Source organism: Dama dama, chromosome 33, assembly GCF_033118175.1.
Source record: "Dama dama isolate Ldn47 chromosome 33, ASM3311817v1, whole genome shotgun sequence".
In the NCBI taxonomy this organism is placed as follows: Eukaryota; Metazoa; Chordata; class Mammalia; order Artiodactyla; family Cervidae; genus Dama; species Dama dama.
Genome location: NC_083713.1, coordinates 76,599,264 through 76,620,538, shown reverse-complemented (window position 1 = coordinate 76,620,538; position 21,275 = coordinate 76,599,264). Strand labels below are relative to the sequence as shown.

Sequence of the window (21,275 nt, the reverse complement as noted above, 5' to 3'; positions counted from 1 at the left end):
TGTGAAGACCCTGTGGTTTCAAGAAGTCACAGCCCAACAAGCTCAGGGCTAAGGCTGCAACGGCGCCTCGGAGAGTGAGGCGAACTGTGTAAACTGCCCAGGACGTACGTGCGGGACACTTACAAGAAGCGCAGTGAACGCGCTCTCTCCTGCCCTTAGGCTGTGCCTTGAGTGAAACTCAAACACTGTCGATGCTCATCCTTATTTCAAATCAGCCCTTTGATTCTCACCCTTGAAAAACACTCTCCTAAGACTTCTCTGCCTACCAAGCCCAGTCCTTGTGTTCGGGCCTGGTCACTCCTCCAACAAGCTTTTCACATCAGTTCAGTATCTTCGGATCTCCCTTTTTGCAGACTAACAGGCACCTTGCAATCAGACTCAAGCACATGACTGCATGGAATTACTTGTTTATTACAAGATGAAAGATATCAGTCCTTCCTCCTGAAGGAGAGGAAAATCATTGCAATGGCACATACGATTTTGAATCACCTGAATCCTGACAACACTTAGATAGTTAACAAGCAACGAATTCTCCTGAAAAGAGAATACTCCTACAAAGTTGATGGGACTGTAAACTGATGCAGCCAAACAGTAGAACAATATGGTGGTTTTAAAAAAAATGAAAAATAGAGCTGTCCAGCAATACCAAAAACGATCCAGCAATACCACTCCTGGGCATATATCTGGACAAAACTCTAATTTGAAAAGACGCATGCACCCCTATGTTCATAGCAGCACTATTTACAATAGCCCAGACAGAGAAACAAGCTCAATGTCCATCAACGGGCGAACAGGTAAAGGAGAGGCTGTGCGTGTGTTCAGTTGCACAGTCATGCCTGACTCTTTTCCAACCCACAAACCATAGACTACCAGGTCCTCTGTCCACGGAATTTCCAAGGCAAGCATACTGGAGTGGGATGCCATTTCCTTCTCCAGGGGATCTTCCCAAACCAGGGATCGAATCCGCATCCCTTGCATCTCCTGCATTGGTAGGCAGATTCTTTACCATTAGCACCACCTGGGAAGCCCAAAGAAGATGTAGTACATATATACAATGTAATACTCCTCAGCCATAAAAAAGAAGGAAATAATGCCATTTGCAGGAACATGGAAGGACCTAGAGATTATCATACTAAGTGAAGCAAACCAAAGACAAATGTTATATGGTATTGTTTATATGTAGAATATAAAAAATGACACAAATGAACTAATTTACAGAACAGAAACAGATTCACAGACATAGAAAACAAACTTAAGGTTACCCTTTGGTAAGGAAGGAGGAATAATTCAGGAGTTAGGGATTGATATGCACACACTACTGTGCATAAGTAAACAGCAAGGTTCTACTGTATGGCACAGGGAACCGTAGCCGGATGAGACTGGGCAATGGAGGTGGTATGGCCATAGACATGAACTACATTCAATATGTGGTAATAACCTATAATGGAATAAAGAATCTTATTAAGAATATGTGCATGTGTGTGCATGTGTAACTGAATTACTTTGCTTTGTATCTAAAACTAACACAGCACTGCAAATCAACCATAGTTCAATAAACAATTGATTAGTTAAAAATAAACTTTAAAAAATGGTGTCTTTCTTTCACTTACTGTGTTTTTCTCCAACTTCTTATTTAAACATCCAGCTGGTCATTCAGCTATGACCCTTCACCATGATGGAGAAGTAATCTTGGGAACATCACTTGGATATTTCTGTTTATTATCTATTCTCAGAACACTTCTCTTCTGCTTTTCAGTTTATCACTTTTTCTTATTTCTCCCCCTTTCTTTCCTCATGCTTCCCTCTTTAATTGTGTCTCAGTTGTATGTCTTCTTGAGACCCTTAAAAGTCTTGGGAGTGAAGTTTTACATTGCAGGTACCAGATTTATTGACCAATATCTGATTGACTCCATCTACTCAAAAGGCTTCAACAACTATATACCCAGTGATTCTGACCTTCCCCGTGGACAACCTGGTTCTGGGATATCTAGGTACTGTTGCACTGGGAGCATTGCTCCGGGCAAATATCATGTCCCAAACTGAACTGAAGACAGCGTCTGCAAAGTCTTCCCCTCTGTCTCCACGTCCTCTCTCTGTTCAGATGATCAGAAACTTTGCATTCGCCAGGCACCAGGCTAAATACTTTATGGGGATTCTTTTATCTAATCCTCATGATACTTCCACGAGGCGGCTGGTAGTCTTCGCCACATATCACAATGAGGACATTAAAGCACATGAAGCTCACATAACTTGCCCTAGGTTATACATCTTGTAAGTTGCAGAGCCTGGATTTGACGCAAGGCTGTCAGGCACAGACCAACCTGGGGACTTAGTCACCACATCCTTCATTCATGAAGTCTTCCAAGTTACAAAGCTAAAAGTCATCCTTCTCTCTGCTGTATTTGATTTGATTTGTCTTCAAGTTTGTTTGATCCAAGTTTAGATATGCCTTTCAAGTAGGGTCCCTTCTTCCCAGCTTGTTCTCACCCTCATTATTTGCTGCTCACACAATTGCAAATAGCATTGTATTTCTCCCTTGCACCCAGCACATACCCGCTTTGTGCCCTGACCCCCGGCATGAAGCTGTCTTCCAACTTCAGTGCGTGCTCCACAATACCATCACAGTTAGAGTCCCAAAAGGAAACTCATAAGTAAAACAACAACAACAACAAAATAATTAGCAGGTTAATTCTCAGTATGAAAACAAAACCAAAACACCATGGCTGGCTTCGAGGTGCTCAACAGAGAAACAAGCTCCTTTTCAATGAATCACCTGCCTTCTCTTCTGTCTGCAAATCCTGCCTCTCTCTTCCTCCATTTCACCCTAGATTCCAACTGCCCTAAGCATCTCATCATCCTCTCTGCTGCATGAACTTTCACGTATCTCTGTCTCTTCAACTTGTCCTTTTTCTTTCTCATCCTTCAAGCTTCTGCTCAAGTGTCAATTATTGTGAAAACTTTCTCGCCTCCCCCAGAAAGGGACAGTGCCCTCAGCCCAGTAACTCCCCATTACTGTGTGCACCTATCTGATTTATCTGTTTGTGTGTGCAGCAAACAGCAGATATCTATGCTGTGTCCCAGATTAGACCAAAGACTGGGGACTTCGAGAAGATTCAGACACTATCCTGTCTTTATGGAGTTTCCATTTCCAGAAAAAAATTATCTTTTTTTCTGTTTAACTGTCTCAACAATTATGTGATATGCCCTTCATATTACAAATTCCTTGAATATGGTTAGTATAATATAAGCAAGACACAGTTCTTCCCTAAAGGAGTTTATCATCACCACAAAGGAGTTAATATGAATAAAAATTGTGACACCAAAGGTGGTGGTTAGTGTCATAAAATGAAGCAGGGTGTGGACTCAATGATTCATTACTGTTTTTTTTTTTTTTTTCTTTTTCTTCTATGTTAGATATCTAGTTACATCTTGGAACACTTGCTGTTGGCATTCAGAGTTAAGCATGGAGATGAATTTTCTTTAGATCTTATTAGAAAACATGAAGAAAACTAGAATATGAGTTGGTCTGAGCTAAGAGATATGAGTCCTGCTTGTAAGTAAAACTCCTATTAGCAGAAGCCCCTACCCTCTTCCAACCTTTTGTTTCAACTGTGAAATATCATGTAGTGAGAGGCCCATTTACCTACTGCTAAAGCAGCTAAAGTGTTATCCTTCTGTAATGACTACCTTAGAGGCTGATAGCCAGATGACTTGATATGCTCCCAATCAATATCTGGCTATTGATTGCCCAAAGGGAGAGGCACTACATCAAGCTTGCGAGAGGAAGAAAGCTGACATCCTCTTGCCAAGCTGAAAAGTGAACACTAGAGGTATTGTTAAGATGTCAGAGAGGCTACGCAGTGAAACAGGATTAGCAAATGCCGAGAAGGCGTAGAGAGACCCTGCAAGGGGGCCATGTGAATGTGGTCAGACAAAAGTGCTGAGAAGATCAAGGATGGCCCCACTCATTAGGCAACATAAGGAAGATGAGAAGTAAGTACTTGGATCACTTACTGAGTCTGCTTAATATGAGAGTAATTGTCCATTGTGTGGTTACTGACATCAGATGTGTTTTAAAAAGGTACTTATTGTTGAATGGTTAAATACAATTCTGTGGGAACAATCTTATTCCTATTGTAATTCACCTAAAAACCCTCTTTTTCTTCCATCTAGGACTCATCATGAGGGTCAATAATAATTTCCGTTTCAGTATACAAATATTTTAGTAAAAACACATGCAAAATGGTTTTATAACATATAGTAAACAATTCTGGTTTAGAAGATGAAATAAGATATCTCAAAAAATAGTGATCAGAGTATAAACCGTAGCAAGATTTTAGAAAAACAGGTTGAAATATGAATCAAAACCTTTAAAATGATTCATCATCTTTGACTCAAGAATGCCACTCAAGAAAACAAAAAAAAAAATGTGAGGTTAAAATTTATTAGGCACAAAAAAGTCCACTGTGGGGTTGGTTATAATAATAAATATTCAGAAACAATACAGGGCTAATCACCCCCCACCCCCAAGAAAGATTAAAATGGCTGAATAAAAACAAAGTCATTAAATAGGCTATTTATTATATAGTCATTAAAGTGGTATTTATAGATACTGCAATAACATGTGAAAAGCTTTGGTAATAAAGGGAAGTGATCTCAGATTTCCCCTAGGGGAAAGTGCTTTATAGGAACACCATTTGGGCTTTAGCAATGAATGAAAACAGCTATTTATTTTCCCTTTCTCGAGCCAACAAATAAATACATTGTCCCAAATCACAGTTTATATATATATTCTACCATCACATCTTGGCTCTTGCCAATCTGTTTTCAATAGGCTTCCCTCATCCTTGTATTTAGTTTAATTTGAGCCATCTTTCAAGTGCTAACTTATCCTATTTCCTTCCAGAATGATTTCATTATTATTCTAGAACATAAAACTGTTCTCACCTCTAAGTCTTCTAGAGCTGAATTTTCTATTTGGTATCATGATGTTCTACTGGGTGTCAAGCAATATTAAGGACATCATGAATGTCCCATCACTAAGTTCAAATAAAGAGGTTTTCAAAATGTCTTATTGTTTGAGAAAAGAAATAAGATATAGGATCTGTCTTACATCCCAGTCAGAGTACCTCCATTTCAGCCCCAGATCCTTCATTTGCTATAAATAGCTCTGTCACCGTGAGCGACACTTCTGGGCTGCAGTGTGCACCTCTATAGAATGAAGATAATAACGATATCCATCTCCCTTTATTGTTGCATTGTAGATTGATCTATGTATTAAGCTCCCATAACCAAATTTCATTTTAATCTTAACTTGGATTCATAATACATCATGACAGACCTATATTAATACATTGAGTACTCAGTAATTTGGCTTCAATTACACAACCTTCTAAACTTGGACGTTTTAGAAAACCAATAACCATGGTAACTGTCTCTGGTGACTGGAAGATCTGATCAGTGGGTGGGCTGCCAAGACTTAATCTGGATTGAACGCATTTGAGTCAGTTCTGATGAGGGGGGTGAACCTAGAACCCATTATACAGAGTGAAGTGAGTCAGGAAGAGAAAGATAAATATTATATTCTAACACATATATGGACTCTAGGAGAAGGGAACTGAAGAACTCATTTATAGCGCACCACTGGATAAACAGACATGGAGAACAGACTTATGGACATGGGGACAGGGGAGGAGATGATGAGTCTAGGGAAAGAGTAACATGGAAACTTACATTACCATATGTAAAACAGATAGCCAACAGGAATTTGCTGTGTGTCTCAGGAAACTCAAACAAGGACTCTGTATCAACCTAGAGGGGTGGGATGGGGAGGGAGATGGGAGGGGGGTTCAGAAGGGAGGGGATATATGTATACCTATGGCTGATTCGTGTTTGACAGAAAACAACAAAATTCTCTAAAGCAATTATCCTTCAATAAAAAATAAATTTAAAAACAAATCTGGACTGAAAATACTATGTCACTTCCAGTCATCCTTCTGGTGAATAGTATACAACTCTGGCGATAAAACTGCTAACCAAAACAACTTACAGAGATAATAATGTTTACTGTCAGTTTATTGGACAAATGTTGGTCTCACATTTCCTCCTCTTATGGGGACCCTGCCACAGATGGGGAAGGACATGTCCATATACTTATCAACTCTTCTTAAGCAGGAAGTTTTGAACAAAGTGTGTTTGAAAAGTCACAAAATTTGCATGCCCAAGTTCTTTATGCTTCATCAGATGAAGAGGAAAGAAAACTGAAATGGAATCATGACATATCTACTTGTAATACTATGCCTACTATGCTTAAAGACTTTGAGAATTCCCATTGTACCATTCCTTAGAGTTCATCATGCCCTCCATTAAGCCAGATCCCTCTGTTAGCCACAAAACTAGACAGAAAGAAGCAAATTCTCTCTGTCCTAAGTCAGCCCTATTGATTCACATTTACTGGGATGCACCAAGAATGAGGAAACCAAGCTAACCCTGAAGAGAATGAAAAGACAAAAGACCAGTAGTCAAGAAATTATGTTTTTAATATCATTAGAAATGTTTTTAAAATGCGAAGGTCTTTCATCACATTTCAGAACATTTCAAAAATGTTCTGATTATGCATGACCGTTTCAAGAAAATGAACCCCTGTTGAGCAAGGACATTACTATTTCCACATGAGCAGGGTTGTGAAGTGGTTTGTTTTGCTTTTACCTGTCTCCTGTATTTTACCAGATCTCATTTCTGATGTGCCTCATTCAGAGCACACGCTTTATGAAGACAGAAAAGCATGGCTTGATTTACTCAATCAACTCAAATCTGACTCAAAACAGTGCTCCTCACCCAGTTGGAGGAAGAAGAGGGATTAGTCAGAGGAGGAAAGTTCTTAAAATGAACAGACATCCAAGGTATGTGTGCCAAATCTCACAGCCACCCAGGCACCTCTGATCTGCCTTGGCTGGGGGCCCAGAGAGGAAGAATGCATGTAATAGCATTACAGCCAATGGTATAGACACTGAGCAATGTTACAGAAAGGAAGACTGGAAGGTGTTTAAAATAAGGAATGGTATTTTTAAGGCTTGATATGTTCAGTTTCCTGCTCATCAACTTTGACAGTGTTCCTTTGAAAATCAGCACTTCACTTCCATCGACTTTCAAGTTCACACTACTTTTATAAAGTTGGAAATCTATTTTTAGCCTGATAGATGGATACATTTAAAGCAGGAGAACATCTTTAGAGATGGACTTACAAAATATTGCTGAAAGTGAACAGAATAACCTTTAAAAATCTTAGGAATCTTACCCTGTGACTTGGCAGATACTTGGATAGTTTTGACTTAAGTCTTCAGGCTCATCTCATCTCACTATTAACTTGATGGCCATTTGACTGCCTCTGAGTTTCTCACAGCAGCACTTCAGTACAGACTGGACAGTCTTGTATGTGTCCTATAACGTGTCTGTACAATTACAGTCTTTTCTTTAGGGATGAGTTTCTGGAACCAGACTCAACATTTATAGATTTTGTATTTATTGAGAATCTCAAATAAAATCTTGCAATTTTAGCCTTAAAATGGTCTCCAAGATCTTGGTGCACACTCCATCACGTCCAACTCTTTGTGATCCCATGGACTGTAGCTCACCAGGCTTCTCTGTCCATGCAATTTTTCAGGCAAGAATACTGGAGTGGGTTGCCATTTCCTACTCCAGGGGATCTTCCTGACCCAGGGATCAAACCCACATCTCTTGCATCTCCTGCATGGGCAGGCAGATTCTTAACTACTGAGTCTCCAGGGAAGCCTCTCTACTACACTTGATCTTGGCCAAAAGGCTGAGAAGTAAGTTAGTTTGCTTTCCCTTACAGGATCCATGAGAAAACTGAACTCTGGAGTGTTAAAATTATCTTCTTGTTCAAGTGCAAGAGCTTGGTCAAATTTAAATCTAATCTCTCTCAGTCCAGTGTCCATTATTCCACATATCTGAACAGAAAGTTTTAAGAAAGTTATATCATTATAAATCCAGGCAGCACTTATCTCTTTCACAGACAACTAACAGCAATGACATCATCCCACGACGGCCACTGGGCTACTTCTCTGATTTGCTTAGACTCCTCTATGACCATCACTGGTGAATATTCAACTCCAAGGTACAAAAGAGGCCACAGAATGACTGGGGGGTCCTAAAGGATGAGCGCACCGATGCTGTTCATCCTGGACCGGAGTCTGATTCTAGCCCAGCTGACAATTACCTTTCCCTTTCCGCATCCTGTGTGCCGTCCCAGGAAAAGCAGAGGCTTAAGGAACACTAGCATGACTTAGCAGCAGCAGCAGCAGCAGCAGTGAGATCAGGCCCTGAGGGATACTCCCCTTGTAGTCCTGAGAAGAGCTCCAGCCTTGGCTTGGCTCTTACATTATTCTAGAAGGCCCTTCTCCCATGCTTCTACCTTCTAAGTCAATTTCAAAGTCCATATTTTCTGTGAAGTCTCCTACAACTGTAGCCAGCACTTGCCAGTCATGCGTGTGTACTCAGCCACGTCCAACTCTTTGTAACCTGCCTGTTGCCTGCCAGCATCCTCTTTCCATGGGACTTTCCCCACAAGAATACAGAAGAGGGTTGCCATCTCCTCCTCCAGAGGGTCTTTCCGACCTAGGGATCAAATCTGCGATTCCTATATCTTCTTCATGGGCAGGCAGATTCTTTGCCACTGACCACCAGGGAATTCCCCTTCCAATCATATCTTTGTCAGTTAAACTTTCGTTCATGTCATACAGCTTACAAATAATCCTCCAAATGCCAAACCTTCTCTATTTCAACATGTGTTTTTTATTATAACCCTGACGAGAATATAAAATGATGGGCGTCAGGACTCATGTTCTTCCTTTCTTTTTTCCTCCTCACTCCTTCTTCTTTGCGTGCCCCAGCCTCCTCAGTTTCTGCTTCCTTTCTTACTATTTACTGTCAGCATTCTCCAGCTATCCCCAAATAATTGCAGATTCAGTTTCCTTTTTCTTTTTTCTTGTCTACCACATCCCTACTACAGGATCAGCTCAAACCTTCCATCTGAAGCCTCCCCATCATGGGCATGCAGACAGTGTCAGTACTTATCAGCAAACCTGCGAGCTGTTGCCTCAGATCCCATGGTAAGGTGAGACCTCCTTCCCTCTTGACGTTAGGTACCCACATGACTTTGCTTGGCCAATGGGATATGAGCAGAAGTAATGTTTGGCACTCCCAGGGAGCAAACCAGCACCCCTTCAGTGAAGCCATGGAGTCTTAATCACTAAACTGCCAGGGAAGTCCCAGGTAAAAGCTTCTAAAAGCACATGTTTCCTTGGGCTTCCTTCTTCCTGCCGTAGCATTATTCCCGATGATGAAGTCTCTGTCAGCCTCCCAGAAGGAGAACGCCTTTGGAGGAGTTGGTCCCCTGTAGACCTGTGCTGTGTAGGTAACATAGGCATGACTCAGCTGCTTATTACTTAGGCCACTGAGATGCGGGTTCCTTACTGCACAGCCTAACTTAGCCCGTTAGACAAGGCAGTTGACTTCATGGATCACCTTTATATGCCTTCAGCACCTTGACTTGTCTCTGGCTCAACAATCACCCCCCTTTCTGTCTGTCTTCATGGTAAACCTTGGGCTCCAGAATGACACGGCTTTGCACCAGTGCATCCTCCGTGCTCTGCACAGCGTTGGCATAGACTCGCCTCTCAGGGAACACACGACGAGTGAAGGAATACAAAGTGCCCACCCTGTGTTGACTGTGTTAATATTCCGACACTCTCCCTGCACTCCTGGATTCTGCCCTAGAAGGGGGACCGGGGAACCCCGAGCCTACTCACAGTCATGGCAGGTGGCCCCGACGTAGCCTGTGCCGCTGCAGTTACAGCCGAAGGCCGTCCAGGACTGGGAGCAGCTTCCTCCGTGCTCGCAGTAGTTTGGCAAGCACCTAGTGGGAGACGGAGCGAAGTCAAATCAAGTGAGCCAAGGCAACGCAAACAAGGAGAGGGATGTCTTACGTTCAACTAAATGAGTTAGCGGTGCGAGTCAGTCGGCTACACTACTAGAGCTAAGTGAGACTTGAATATGTGAACCTAAGACAACAATTTCACCACAGGAGTAGGGTCCTTCACAGTGCCCGGTTCTACTGGCAAAAGGACGGCTCAGAGCTGATTTAGGCAATTAAATGAAGCATTTCAACATTGGGGCACATTTTCATTGACTGAAAGTTAATTTGAAATAGTCAGAATGTGTACGGGTTTTCATTTGCCATAGAATAAAATGGACAAAGATTGTAATTTTGCATCTTGGAAAGGTTTTACATGTTTAAAGGTAAGGGGAAAGGGGCAGATAATTGAGGTCATAATCCTCCTGCTTCTCTTTTGGGTGACAGACAGAAACCTATTTTAAAATACTCATGAAATTTGAATAGATGCTCCATGTTCACTTAACATACAAGGAAACTCTATAATTATTAAAAGACCCAATAACACCCTTAAAATGAGGCCTTAACTACTTATATCAAAAATAGTATGATCATTTTGAAAAATATTTTCACCATACACTTTAAAAACTTTCTGAAACACCCATGTAATTTGACCCAGCAATCACACTCAGATGGCTCTTTCTTAAGGATGTATTTAAAAATATAAAAACTATGTGTACTAATTGTCATTATTCACAATGATATGATGAATCCCTGTACTTTTCCTACATAAGATGTCTTAGGAAAGTTGCCACAATTAATATTAACAGGCTATCAAAAAGTCACTAGCAGAAGGATTATAACAGACAGGGACTGAATTAAGTAGAAATTCAAGATATGAAGCACAGCCACAGTGAAATAAAGCAAACACTTTATATTGAAAAAATAACTAGAAGGATGAATGTTAAGTGCCATTTGGTTAATGGGAGTGAAGGCAACATTCATTCCTTCTGGACAAAGCCCCAGCTCAGCCATTTATACATGGTGTCTGTAGGTAATTCTCTTCAACTCTTACATGTATATTTTAAATTCTCTATACTGCAGCCACTGTTGTTATTAAAAAATAACCAGGCAAGTTCTCAACATGTGTAACAAATAAAATTAAAAGAAAAAGCCATGATAAACACTGAAATGTTTGAAAACAATCTTTATGGGAAGAGTAGTCTCACGAATTTCACCAGGGACAGGACACAGGACGGTGAAATTACAGAAATGGTATAATAAACAAAAGGACTCACGGTGGAGCATCTAAGAATGTGGGGCAAGAAAAATTAAGATGACTTACCCTAAATGTCCTATATAAGTACAAAAACTCCCAGCAATGACCATTTCAAAGCCAAGAAACTCACATTCCTGCCTATGTTCAGACATATTATTAGAAATTTTCTGCTCCCTACAGCAAACACACAATTGTGCCACTAGGGTTTGTGTTTGGGAAAAGCTTATTGATAACTCCATAGTACCCAGCCATGGCTTAGAAACAGGGGGAAAAAGGGAGGGAATGGGATGCAGTAATTTTGCTCTAGAACATGATCACAAAATCCAACCAATCAACAAATAAACCAAAAACTGGGCCCTAGACTACTCCAAATTCTACCCTCCCTCTGGGTCCCATACACCCAGTTAGCTAGAAAAGAAAAGAAAGTATTGTTGCTCAAGACTGGCACACGTTTCTGCCACCAACTCCACTAACCTTGTGCCGTGGGGAATTTAAACTTGAAGCATCAATGTCCTCATGAACCAAAGCCACGCGAGAGCCTCCGCCTCTGAATGTGCCCTGATGGAGAGCCTGAAGGCCTCCCTGCCTCCACAAGTTTTCCTTTGCATCCCAGAGCCTCCTCATTTCTGAACACTGCTGCTCTGCAGGGTGACTTTCTCTAGATCTGTCCCCTCTAAAACGCTCACATTATTCCATGACATCTCTACAGCTGCTCCATCCCAGCCCTTCCTACTCCCCTCCCCCAATCACACACACTCACTCACACACAGCGTCAGCGTCGTGAGTGACAAACAATGGTACTACTGTTCCTCTGCCTCTGCCGACAAGAAGTTAATTGCTTTAAAGATGGAAAGCTGAGCAAAACCAGATCAGTAGATATTTACCCTATAGTTCTGGTTTTGGCACCAAGAAAGTTTAGATCAGCCCCTTTTTTGATGACTGAAGCGAAAAAGAAAAAACTCAGAAGCTCTCATTGGCCATGTTTTCAGCCATGAGAAGAAAGCTTATCTGCAGTGAAAGAGAGAGAGAGAAAAATGCTAAGTTTCAGAATGCAGAAGAAAAGAGAGGAGAGCATCCTGACAATGGGCAGTGGTGTATCCCTGTTGTTTCAAAGATTAGGCTGAATCCCTGACCTTTCTGAGGGTCTGGCTGCTTTAACCTAGCTTAGATTCTGTGAGACAACCCAAGATCTTTCCAGGAAAACCCCAATTTTAGTCAGGCTAGCTTGAGTTGGGACTCTCACATTTCCAGCTAACAACCTTAACTTTTTATAAAACCACATCCTATAAATACAAACAGAAATGGGAACACATTTTTCCTCATAATTTTACACTTTAAATATTTTTAAAACTCAGGATTTCCAGGCTACCCTGGGCAGTAGGGAGAGAGATCTTATGGAAAACTGTAAGAACAACCTGGTTACTTTGAACATATGCAAAAAGCCTCACACAGACCTCGTGGGGTCTGAGTGTGTGTGAGTGTGAGTGTGAGTGTGTGAGCACGCATGCACACACGCTCAGTCGTGCCTCACTCTTTGCAACCCCATGGACTGTAGCCCGTCAGACTCCTCTGTCCACGGAATTTCCCAGGCAGGAATACTGGAGTGGGTTGCCATTTCCTTCTCCCGGGATCTTCCCCCGCCCAGGGATCGAACCCACATCTATGCTGGCAGCAGGCTCTTTACTCCTGCACCACATGGGAATCCCCTCAGACTTCGTATTGCAGCATTAATAAACCCAATTTACCAACAAATATTTAGGCTAGAAATTCATTTGCTTATGGTTACTCAAAACTGATGTATTTCTGAGAGGGAAAGGAAAAAATCTAATATTCCTAGAACAAGCAAGAAAATGAATGAATGCTTACAGGGCTGCCTTTGAGCTTGGTTCATTTTGGTTCAACACACACGGTGATTAGAAAAACCCATCTGTAAAGCAGACGTGCGAAATAAAAGAGGTGTGACCCCGACTGCTCATTAAAGGGCAGTTCAGGAGTGCGATCTGCTTGTTCTTTAATCAGTTCATCTTAACCGGTGTTTTGTTTCTTCTTGTCTCTACTTGGCATACACTGAGCACTTAAGACGTGAACCCAGAAAGAGGTCAATGCGGAACTACGGACGTGAAAAGAACTCATTAAATGTGAGGACAATCTTAGGTGTAAGGTGCTGAATTCAAATTGCTAATAATCATTCTGAGTAGCTACCTTCTAAAATCCTAATGATATTTCATATACAGCTGAATCACATGGATGTGCCTTCCGGTAGGGTATGATGTTTAACACAGCTTTCAGCATAAACACAACTGTTGATGTCATACTCTTTGGAAGCCCAAAGAAGCATCAAGATGTGTGCCAGTAAAGACTTGGAGGGCAAGACAGATGCATCAGAAGCTGTGTGCCTCTTTATAGGAGAAGGTTGTACATAATATGAAAGGGGTTAAGTGAAAGAGTTGATGGAAAGGCAGAAATGAGCTAGAAATATAAGAAGGAAAAAACAATATATCAGGGACAAAAGTTATATATGAGTTTTATATAAGAATGTATATTTCCCACCCAAATCAAAACTTCTTCCAAAAGAGAAGGATCATTGCTAGTTGGGGCTGGAGCAAGGCAGGTAAGAGATAAAGTTGGAGGAAGTGTCCATCCATAATGGCCCATGGACCTCACTAGTGGCCCCATCCAGCCTTCAGGGGTATATGGTTCTGGCTTCACGGTTGTTTGGTAGCGTGCTTCCTTGTTCACAGCGAGAAATGAAGGGGGAAAAAATTTCTCCTTAAAAATGCATAGCAGGGGAAATCATTAAATAAACTGCTTCAAATAAGAGTGTATTTTACAGAATATTGAGAGATTGATCTACTTGAAGACTAGAGTCCCGTTTCAAGCATCCTGGCAAGCACATTTTCGGCAAAACACACTTCCTCCCCATTGGCATTGTGAAGAACAAAGGGTCCCCTGCCATTTTCCTTGAGAAAGATCAGAGTGATTCTCTCCCTAACAGCTTTCCCTGAGGCCAGGTACAGCTTTCTAGCTGGAGCAGGTCACACCTCAGGGAAAGCATTAGGAAAGCAATGGGATTCAACATAGTTTTGGAAAAAGCAGTCAGTGTGTTTGCAATTTAGAAAGTTTCACAGAATCAATATGAATTATTGGTTTCTCTTAAATAAAAATCAGATTACTGAGAATAGTCATAGCAAATCTCTTTATTTTTCATGCCAAATTTATATTTTGAGTTTTGTCTTCTCTTGTGAATTCCAGACCCATAAATCCAGCTGTCTGCTTCATAATTCCACTTGAGTGTCCATCAGATGTTTCCAACTGCATGTCCAAACCTGAATTTCTGATCGCTTACCTTGACTCCTGACCCCAACTTCACTACTCATATTCTTCACTATCTGAGGAGGGCAACTCCACACTTACCACTGTTCAGACTTCAACACTTGCAAGCCTCCCCCTCCCTTCCTTCATAGCCCACATCTCAGGGACAAGCACGTGTCTCTGACTCTGCTTTAAGACTCCATCCTGCATCTGACTACGTCTCATCACCTTCTGCCACCACTCTGGTCTGAGTCAACAGCATCTCTTCCCTGAACATCTGTGTTTATTAGCCAACTGGTCTACCAGATCCATCTCTCTCTCTCTCTCTCTCTCTCTCTCTCTCTCTCTCTCTCTCTCTCTCGTTCTCTCTCTGATCCAATCAGCACATTCCCAATACAAGAGCAAGAGAGACCATGTTAACATCCAAGGAAGGTAGTATTGAAACCCTTCAAGGGTTTTTTGTTTTTATCAAGATAAAAGCAACATTCTTAAATGACCAGTTCCTGCTGATCTGTACTCACATCACTTCTCCAAATCATTCCTAGTCTTTTCCCTTTTCTACATCCACCCCAACCATGCTGTCATCCTTGTTGTCCCTAAAGCACACAAAGGATCCTTCTTTGTCAGAGTCTCTGCACTGAGGTTCTCTCTGCCCCAAACGCTCTCCCTCACATGTCCAGATAGACCATGAATCACCTCCTTCTTGTCTCTGTTCAAAGGGCACCTCTCAAAGAAGTCTACAACAGTCATGCTATTTAAGTGTGCATGATCCTGCAGTCCCACTGCTGGACGTTTATCTGAAGAAAACTTTAATTCAAAAAGATACACGCACTACCCTTCACTGAAAAAATATTCTTTGCAGTACTATTTACAATAGCCAAGACACGGAAGCAACTTAAATGTCCATTGAGAATGAATGGACACAGAAGATGCTGGGTGTGTACACACAGTGGAGTATCACTCAGCCTAAAGAAGAGCGAAATAATGCCATTTGCAACCACGTGGATGGACCTGGAGATTATCTCTCTAAGTGAAGTAACCCAGACAGAGAAAGACAAATATCATGTAATGTTGCTTATATGTAGAATGTCAAAGAGGATACAAAGGAACTTGTTGGCAAAGTATAAACTGACCCACAGATATAGAACACAAACTTATGGGGACTAAAGCGCAAAGGGGGGGATAAATTAAGAATTTGGTATTAACACATGCACACTGCTATATATAGCACAGATGCACAACAAGGACCTATGCATAACACGAGGAATGTTACTCAACATTTTGCAATAGCCTAAAAAGGAAAGGAGTCTCAAAAAATGAATATAGGTGTATGTATTACTGAATCACTTTGCTATACACCTGAAACTAACACAACATTGTAAATCAACTATACTTTAAGTTTATAAAAGTAAAATAGAATAAAGTTGCAACTCTCCTCTCTGCAACACTAGTTCCCTTTCCCAGCCATTCTCCTTTTTCACTCTCAGCACTTCCTAACTTCTAATTCAATATGCACTCTGCTTATTCACCACTCTTATGACTTGTTACCTATGTTCTTCACTGGTGATGTGTATTTCCCTGTGGCTTAATCCCTGGGTCGGGAAGATCCCTGGACAGGGAAATGGCAACCCACTCCAGTATTCTTCCCTGGAGACTCCCATGGACAGAGAAGCCTGGCGGGCTACAGTGCACGGGGTCACGCAGAGTCGGACACGACCAGCGCTCTGCTACCTGCCTTCCCCCAAAGGAATGTAACGTCTGTGAAAGCGGAGGTTACGGTCTGTTTTGTTCACTGAGCACTTGGCGTAGTAAGCAGAGCAGCACTCAATACGTGGCTGCTGACTGAATGAATCGGCATACAGTCCGGGTGCGATAGCCAGCTAGAGCTGTCTTTGTTTAGCTTAACCGGTCCAGTTAACCACAGACCCCCTGGCCTTCGCTGTTGCCTTCCTGACACGGAGCAGCGCAGTGAGAGCTGGCTGGAGGAGGGGGAGACAAACGGTGAAGAAATATGGAGACACATACCGGGAGCCTTCTGGGCAGCCACAGGCAGGAAGCAGGTCAGAGGCAGAAGAGAGAAGTGAGGAACACCAGGGAAGAGGCAGGATGGACACCATGAATGGGACCCTCTTGGTGGCCTTCAAGGATGCAAGCACATTTTGCAATTCCTTTTCATTACGTGTATTTTGGAGTCCTGACAGCTCTATATCTGAAGCGGTTACACAGATAATTATCTGCTAATTGGTCAGAAGCATATGCTTTTTAAATGATGAGAAATGATGCAACTTAATGTTCCTTTGGGGGCTTCCCACGTAGTGTTAGTGGTAAAGAACCTGCTTGCCAAAGCAGGAGATCTAAGAGATGAGGGTTTGATTCCAGGGCCAGGAAGATCCCCTGGAGAAGGGATTGGCTACCCACTCTGGTATTCTTGCCTGGAGAATTCCATGGACAGAGGCGTCTGGCAAGCTACAGTCCATTAAGTCGTAGAGTTGGACAAAACAGAGTGACTAACACACACAGTGTTCCTTTGATGACACATCTAGCATTATTGATAAATCTGAGTACAATCTTTGATACACTTTATTGAGATTAAAAAGTCTACTTGGGAAATTCTATTCCCCTACCTAACTCTTGTTACCTTTAACCATATATTTTTTGAAGTGCAATGATCTTTAACCACTTTATGACTAACCTAACATTCTTGGTTAGTCTACAAACATTCTTGGTTAGTCTACAAAGTATTTCCAGCAAGGGGCAATGTGGATTTGGCTTTCCTGAAGTCTTTCCCCTTGCCAATGAGCTTGAAAGGAAGCTTCAATTCAAGTTATAATCATATCTGAGATGTAGCTGTAAGGTACATTTTTCTCTGTTTTGTAGACAAAGAAAGTAAGACAAGTCTAAACAACTGGTCCACGTGTGAAGTGATGGAGCCACACCACCTGTCACTGAAGCCCGTCGTCTCAAGCCCCTGTGCAGCCTTCCCACCATCAAACGCCATGTGATCAGTCTCCTTAAAGTGAACCCGAAGCACATCTTAGATCATTAACTCTGAGAGGGAAGGGAAAGGGGCTTCACATAGTTTCCTACTGATTCCAGAAACTAGTTAGCAAACTTGGAGCTGGCAGTTTAGAGTACTCAAAAGATATTTTGGGGACTTTCCTGGTGGTCAGGCAGTTCAGGATCTGCACTACCCCTGCAGGAGATGCGGGTTTGATCTCTAGTCAGAGAACTAAGATCCTGCACGCCATGCTGCCAACAAGAAAAGAAAATTTCTTAAATTGAATAAAAATGAAAATACATTATATCACCTTAAAAAAAGAGAGATTTTTGGTGGGAGAAGAGATATAGATGGCCATGGGAAAATAAAGTATATATTCATTATATAATTGGCACAATGATATATAATTTAGCCTATAAATCTCATACAGTGGTGAAGGGTTGGTAAAGAAGGCTTTAATTCTATTTCACTCTTTATTACTAATCTGTGAAATCTTTGAAATAATAGGTAAGAAGATATCCTCTGTCCCTGCTCTGCTCTTGTTTTTATTTATTTTTTTCAGGTAATGAAGACTTTTTATACATTTTCTATGTCTATCTGAGTTAATGCAATTGCTTCCAAACTGCCTGCTTTAGGAAGAAGGAACTTATAAGTTATTAATGCAAGCCAGACAAAGCCTTTTAGCCTATTCAAAAATTAAAAATTGAACCCTTTTTATCTAACATAAATTTAAGAACTAACTAATCACAGTTAGTAAAGAACCTACCTGCCAATGCAGGAGATGCAAGAGACATGGGTTCAATCCCTGAGTTGGGATGATCCCCTGGAGTAGGAAATGGCAACACACTCCAGTATTCTTGCCTGGAAAATTCCATAGACAGAGAAGCCTGGCAGGCTACAGTGCATGGGGTCACAAAGAGTCGGACACTAATCTTACAGATATAGAAAAAATGCAGAGACTCATCAAAGTCTTCAACAAAATGAAAAATCCATTCAGGATTCATCTTTTGTCTTTGTATACAAGAGTATGGGCTTCAGAGTCAGCCCACTAGCAATGCTACGGAGGCCTTGATTGAACGTAGGGGCCAGGGTACCCCAGAAGCATCAATAACAAGGATCATGCATGCATCTTCCTCTGTTAGCATAAGCGCCTACTGTAGACATAAAATTTCTAAACCCCAATGTTTGTAATCTCAGTTTCAACAAAAAGTTAATCAAAATCTCAGTATTTATATTCTGGGATGAAGAAAAAATACAATACTGAGAGAAAATAAAAAATGATTCCAATACTGATGTTGGTCAGAAACTTCTACATGATTCATCTTTCTGGGAGGAAACTGACACTTTTGACTTTGATGAGATGCTTAAGCATATTTATCATGGATTTTAATAAGATTAAGAGCAATGTCAGTCTATTGTCACCCTTAAGAGGAACCTTACCTAGGAACTTGAACAGTCTTGCATCAAGTCAAGGAGTTTCATAACATGTCTAATAAGGAATATTTAATTCTTCCTTTTTCATAAAATAGGGCTCTGCAACTGATTTGAGATAGATTTTTTTTTTTCTCTTGCAGCAAGATTGTATTAAAACTTTGAAAAGATTTTGTTAATAATTATTTGGTATTTGTAATTTTTAAGAGAATTCAACCTTTTTCTTTTTTTGCTTTTTTAAAGAAAAACACACATACAATAAATGACATCTTTAGAATTTAAAAGATTAAAAAAGAAAAGGTGTAACTGATTTAGACCTTAAAATTTTTCCTTATTAAAACATCTCAGATAAATTAAGTTCATCAAAGTTAAATGTTCATGTTTCTGGATATTTAACTTTGATAGATATTTGGTATTCATTTTTAATGTCAAAACTTGGAAAGTAAATAAAACATAAATGCAGTTTAAAATATTTGAAGGTATTTAAATAACTAAATCCATGGATGGCATTAAGCAGTATTTAAAGTCCTTTAGACCTGATTACTAATACTTGCTAGACTATACATAGAATACAATTTTAAAAGCTGAATTAAAAAAAATTAAAGAACAGAATTTTGAATCTGTAATTTTAAGAAATTGAATATCAATCTTTGAGACCAGAACTAAACCTTGTGAACCACCTGACCTGCATACAAAATGCCTCCTTTGTGAGAACCACAGCCCTTTCACCAGCAGCTGTCCTGACTTTCGTTCAGATCTTGGATTCCCCCTTCACCCTGCTCTTCCATCAGGCTCTGAACAACGTCCGCACCATCCCCAGGGGTGGCTTCCATTTGCTGAGCCTGAAGCATGAATTCTGTCTCTAATCCCCCTGCTTCTGTGTCTTTTTTGTCACTTTAGTATTTTTTGGTGAAAATAACACACATTAGGTTGAGTCTGCTAGACAAACTTTCCTCCCAAATGCCCTAAACTCCCCTAAAGAATATTTAAATGAATCTGCTTCTGTAAAACCAGCCAACCTTGCATTTTATTTTTTTCTTAATGTACCAGTGGTAGAGGAAGAGCATTACTTTCTTTTTTAAAAAATATTGGAGGGTCATTCATTTTGTATTTTGGTTATGTTTTCAGGATATTTCTTCTCATTTTATATGTTGCCCCTACATAGCCTTGGTCAGTCTTTCCCTGTTATGTTCCTTGCTGTTCATGTAATGTGCAAGGACCATTGCTATTAATATAGTGGCATTTCCAGACCTTAAATTATATATCTGCTTCAACCTACCAATTCTAGTTCTTGGAATAATGTCCCAGAAAAGATTTTGTACATGCACAAAGATATATGTAAAATTACTATTATTATTAACTATTAGCAAAAAGGAACTAAAGAGTCTCTTGATGAAGGTGAAAGAGGAGAGTGAAAAAGCTGGCTTAAAATTCAACATTCAAAAATTAAGATCATGGCATCCAATCCCACCACTTCATGGCAAATAGATGGGGGAAAATTGGAAACAGTGACAGATTTTACTTTCTTGGGATCCAAAATCACTGTGGATGGTGACAGCAGCCATGAAATAAAAAGACGCTTGCTCATTGGAAGAAAAGCTATGTCAAACCTAGACAGCATATTAGAAAGCAGAGACATCACTTTGCTGATAAAGGTACATATAGTCAAAACTATGGTTTTTCCAGTAGTCAGGTACAGATGAGAGAGTTGTACCGTAAAGAAGGCTGAGCGCAGAAGAATTGATGCTTTCGAACTGGGATGTTGGAGAAGGCTCTTGAGAGTCCCTTGGACAGCAAGGAGATCAAATCATTCAATCCTAAAGGAAATGAACCCTGAATATTCATTGGAAGGACTGATGTTGAAGCTGAAGCTCCAATACTTTGGCCATCTGATGTGAAGAGCTGACTCACTGCGAAAAAACCTCATGCTGGGGAAGATTGAAGGCAGGAGAAGAAGGGGACAACAGAGGATGAAATGGCCATATGGCACCACCAATTCAATGGACATGAGTTTGAGCAAGCTCTGGGAAATAGTGAAGGACAGGGAAACCTGGCATGCTGCAGTCCATGGGGTCACAAAGAGTCAGAGATGACTGAGCAACTGAACAGAAAGAGCAACAGCTCCATTGTTTTGGGGATGTTCACATAAATGATGGTACAGCCACACTAGACATGCTATTAAGGAATTAAAATAAATATGCACTTCTATATGTAAGTATATTAGAAAGTTCATCATGCATAATATAGTATGAAGTACAAACAAGACATTGCAGAGTAACTTGTATAGTGTCTGCTATGATTATCCTTGTTGTTATAGAGAGAAAAAAGAAGTCTGGAAGGAA

The 21,275-nt window shown here is 40.7% G+C and overlaps 1 protein-coding gene across 2 annotated transcripts in view; it reads right to left on the bottom strand.

Moving 5' to 3' along the window:
* The window catches only part of CNTNAP5 (contactin associated protein family member 5), a 984,962-nt gene that overhangs the window by 363,636 nt on the left and 600,051 nt on the right, over positions 1 to 21,275 (bottom strand). For both annotated transcript variants that reach the window (XM_061135035.1, XM_061135036.1), the window contains exon 11: positions 9,831 to 9,937. In XM_061135035.1, coding sequence (XP_060991018.1) covers positions 9,831 to 9,937 — 107 coding nt within the window. The remainder of the gene's footprint in view (positions 1 to 9,830; positions 9,938 to 21,275) is intronic.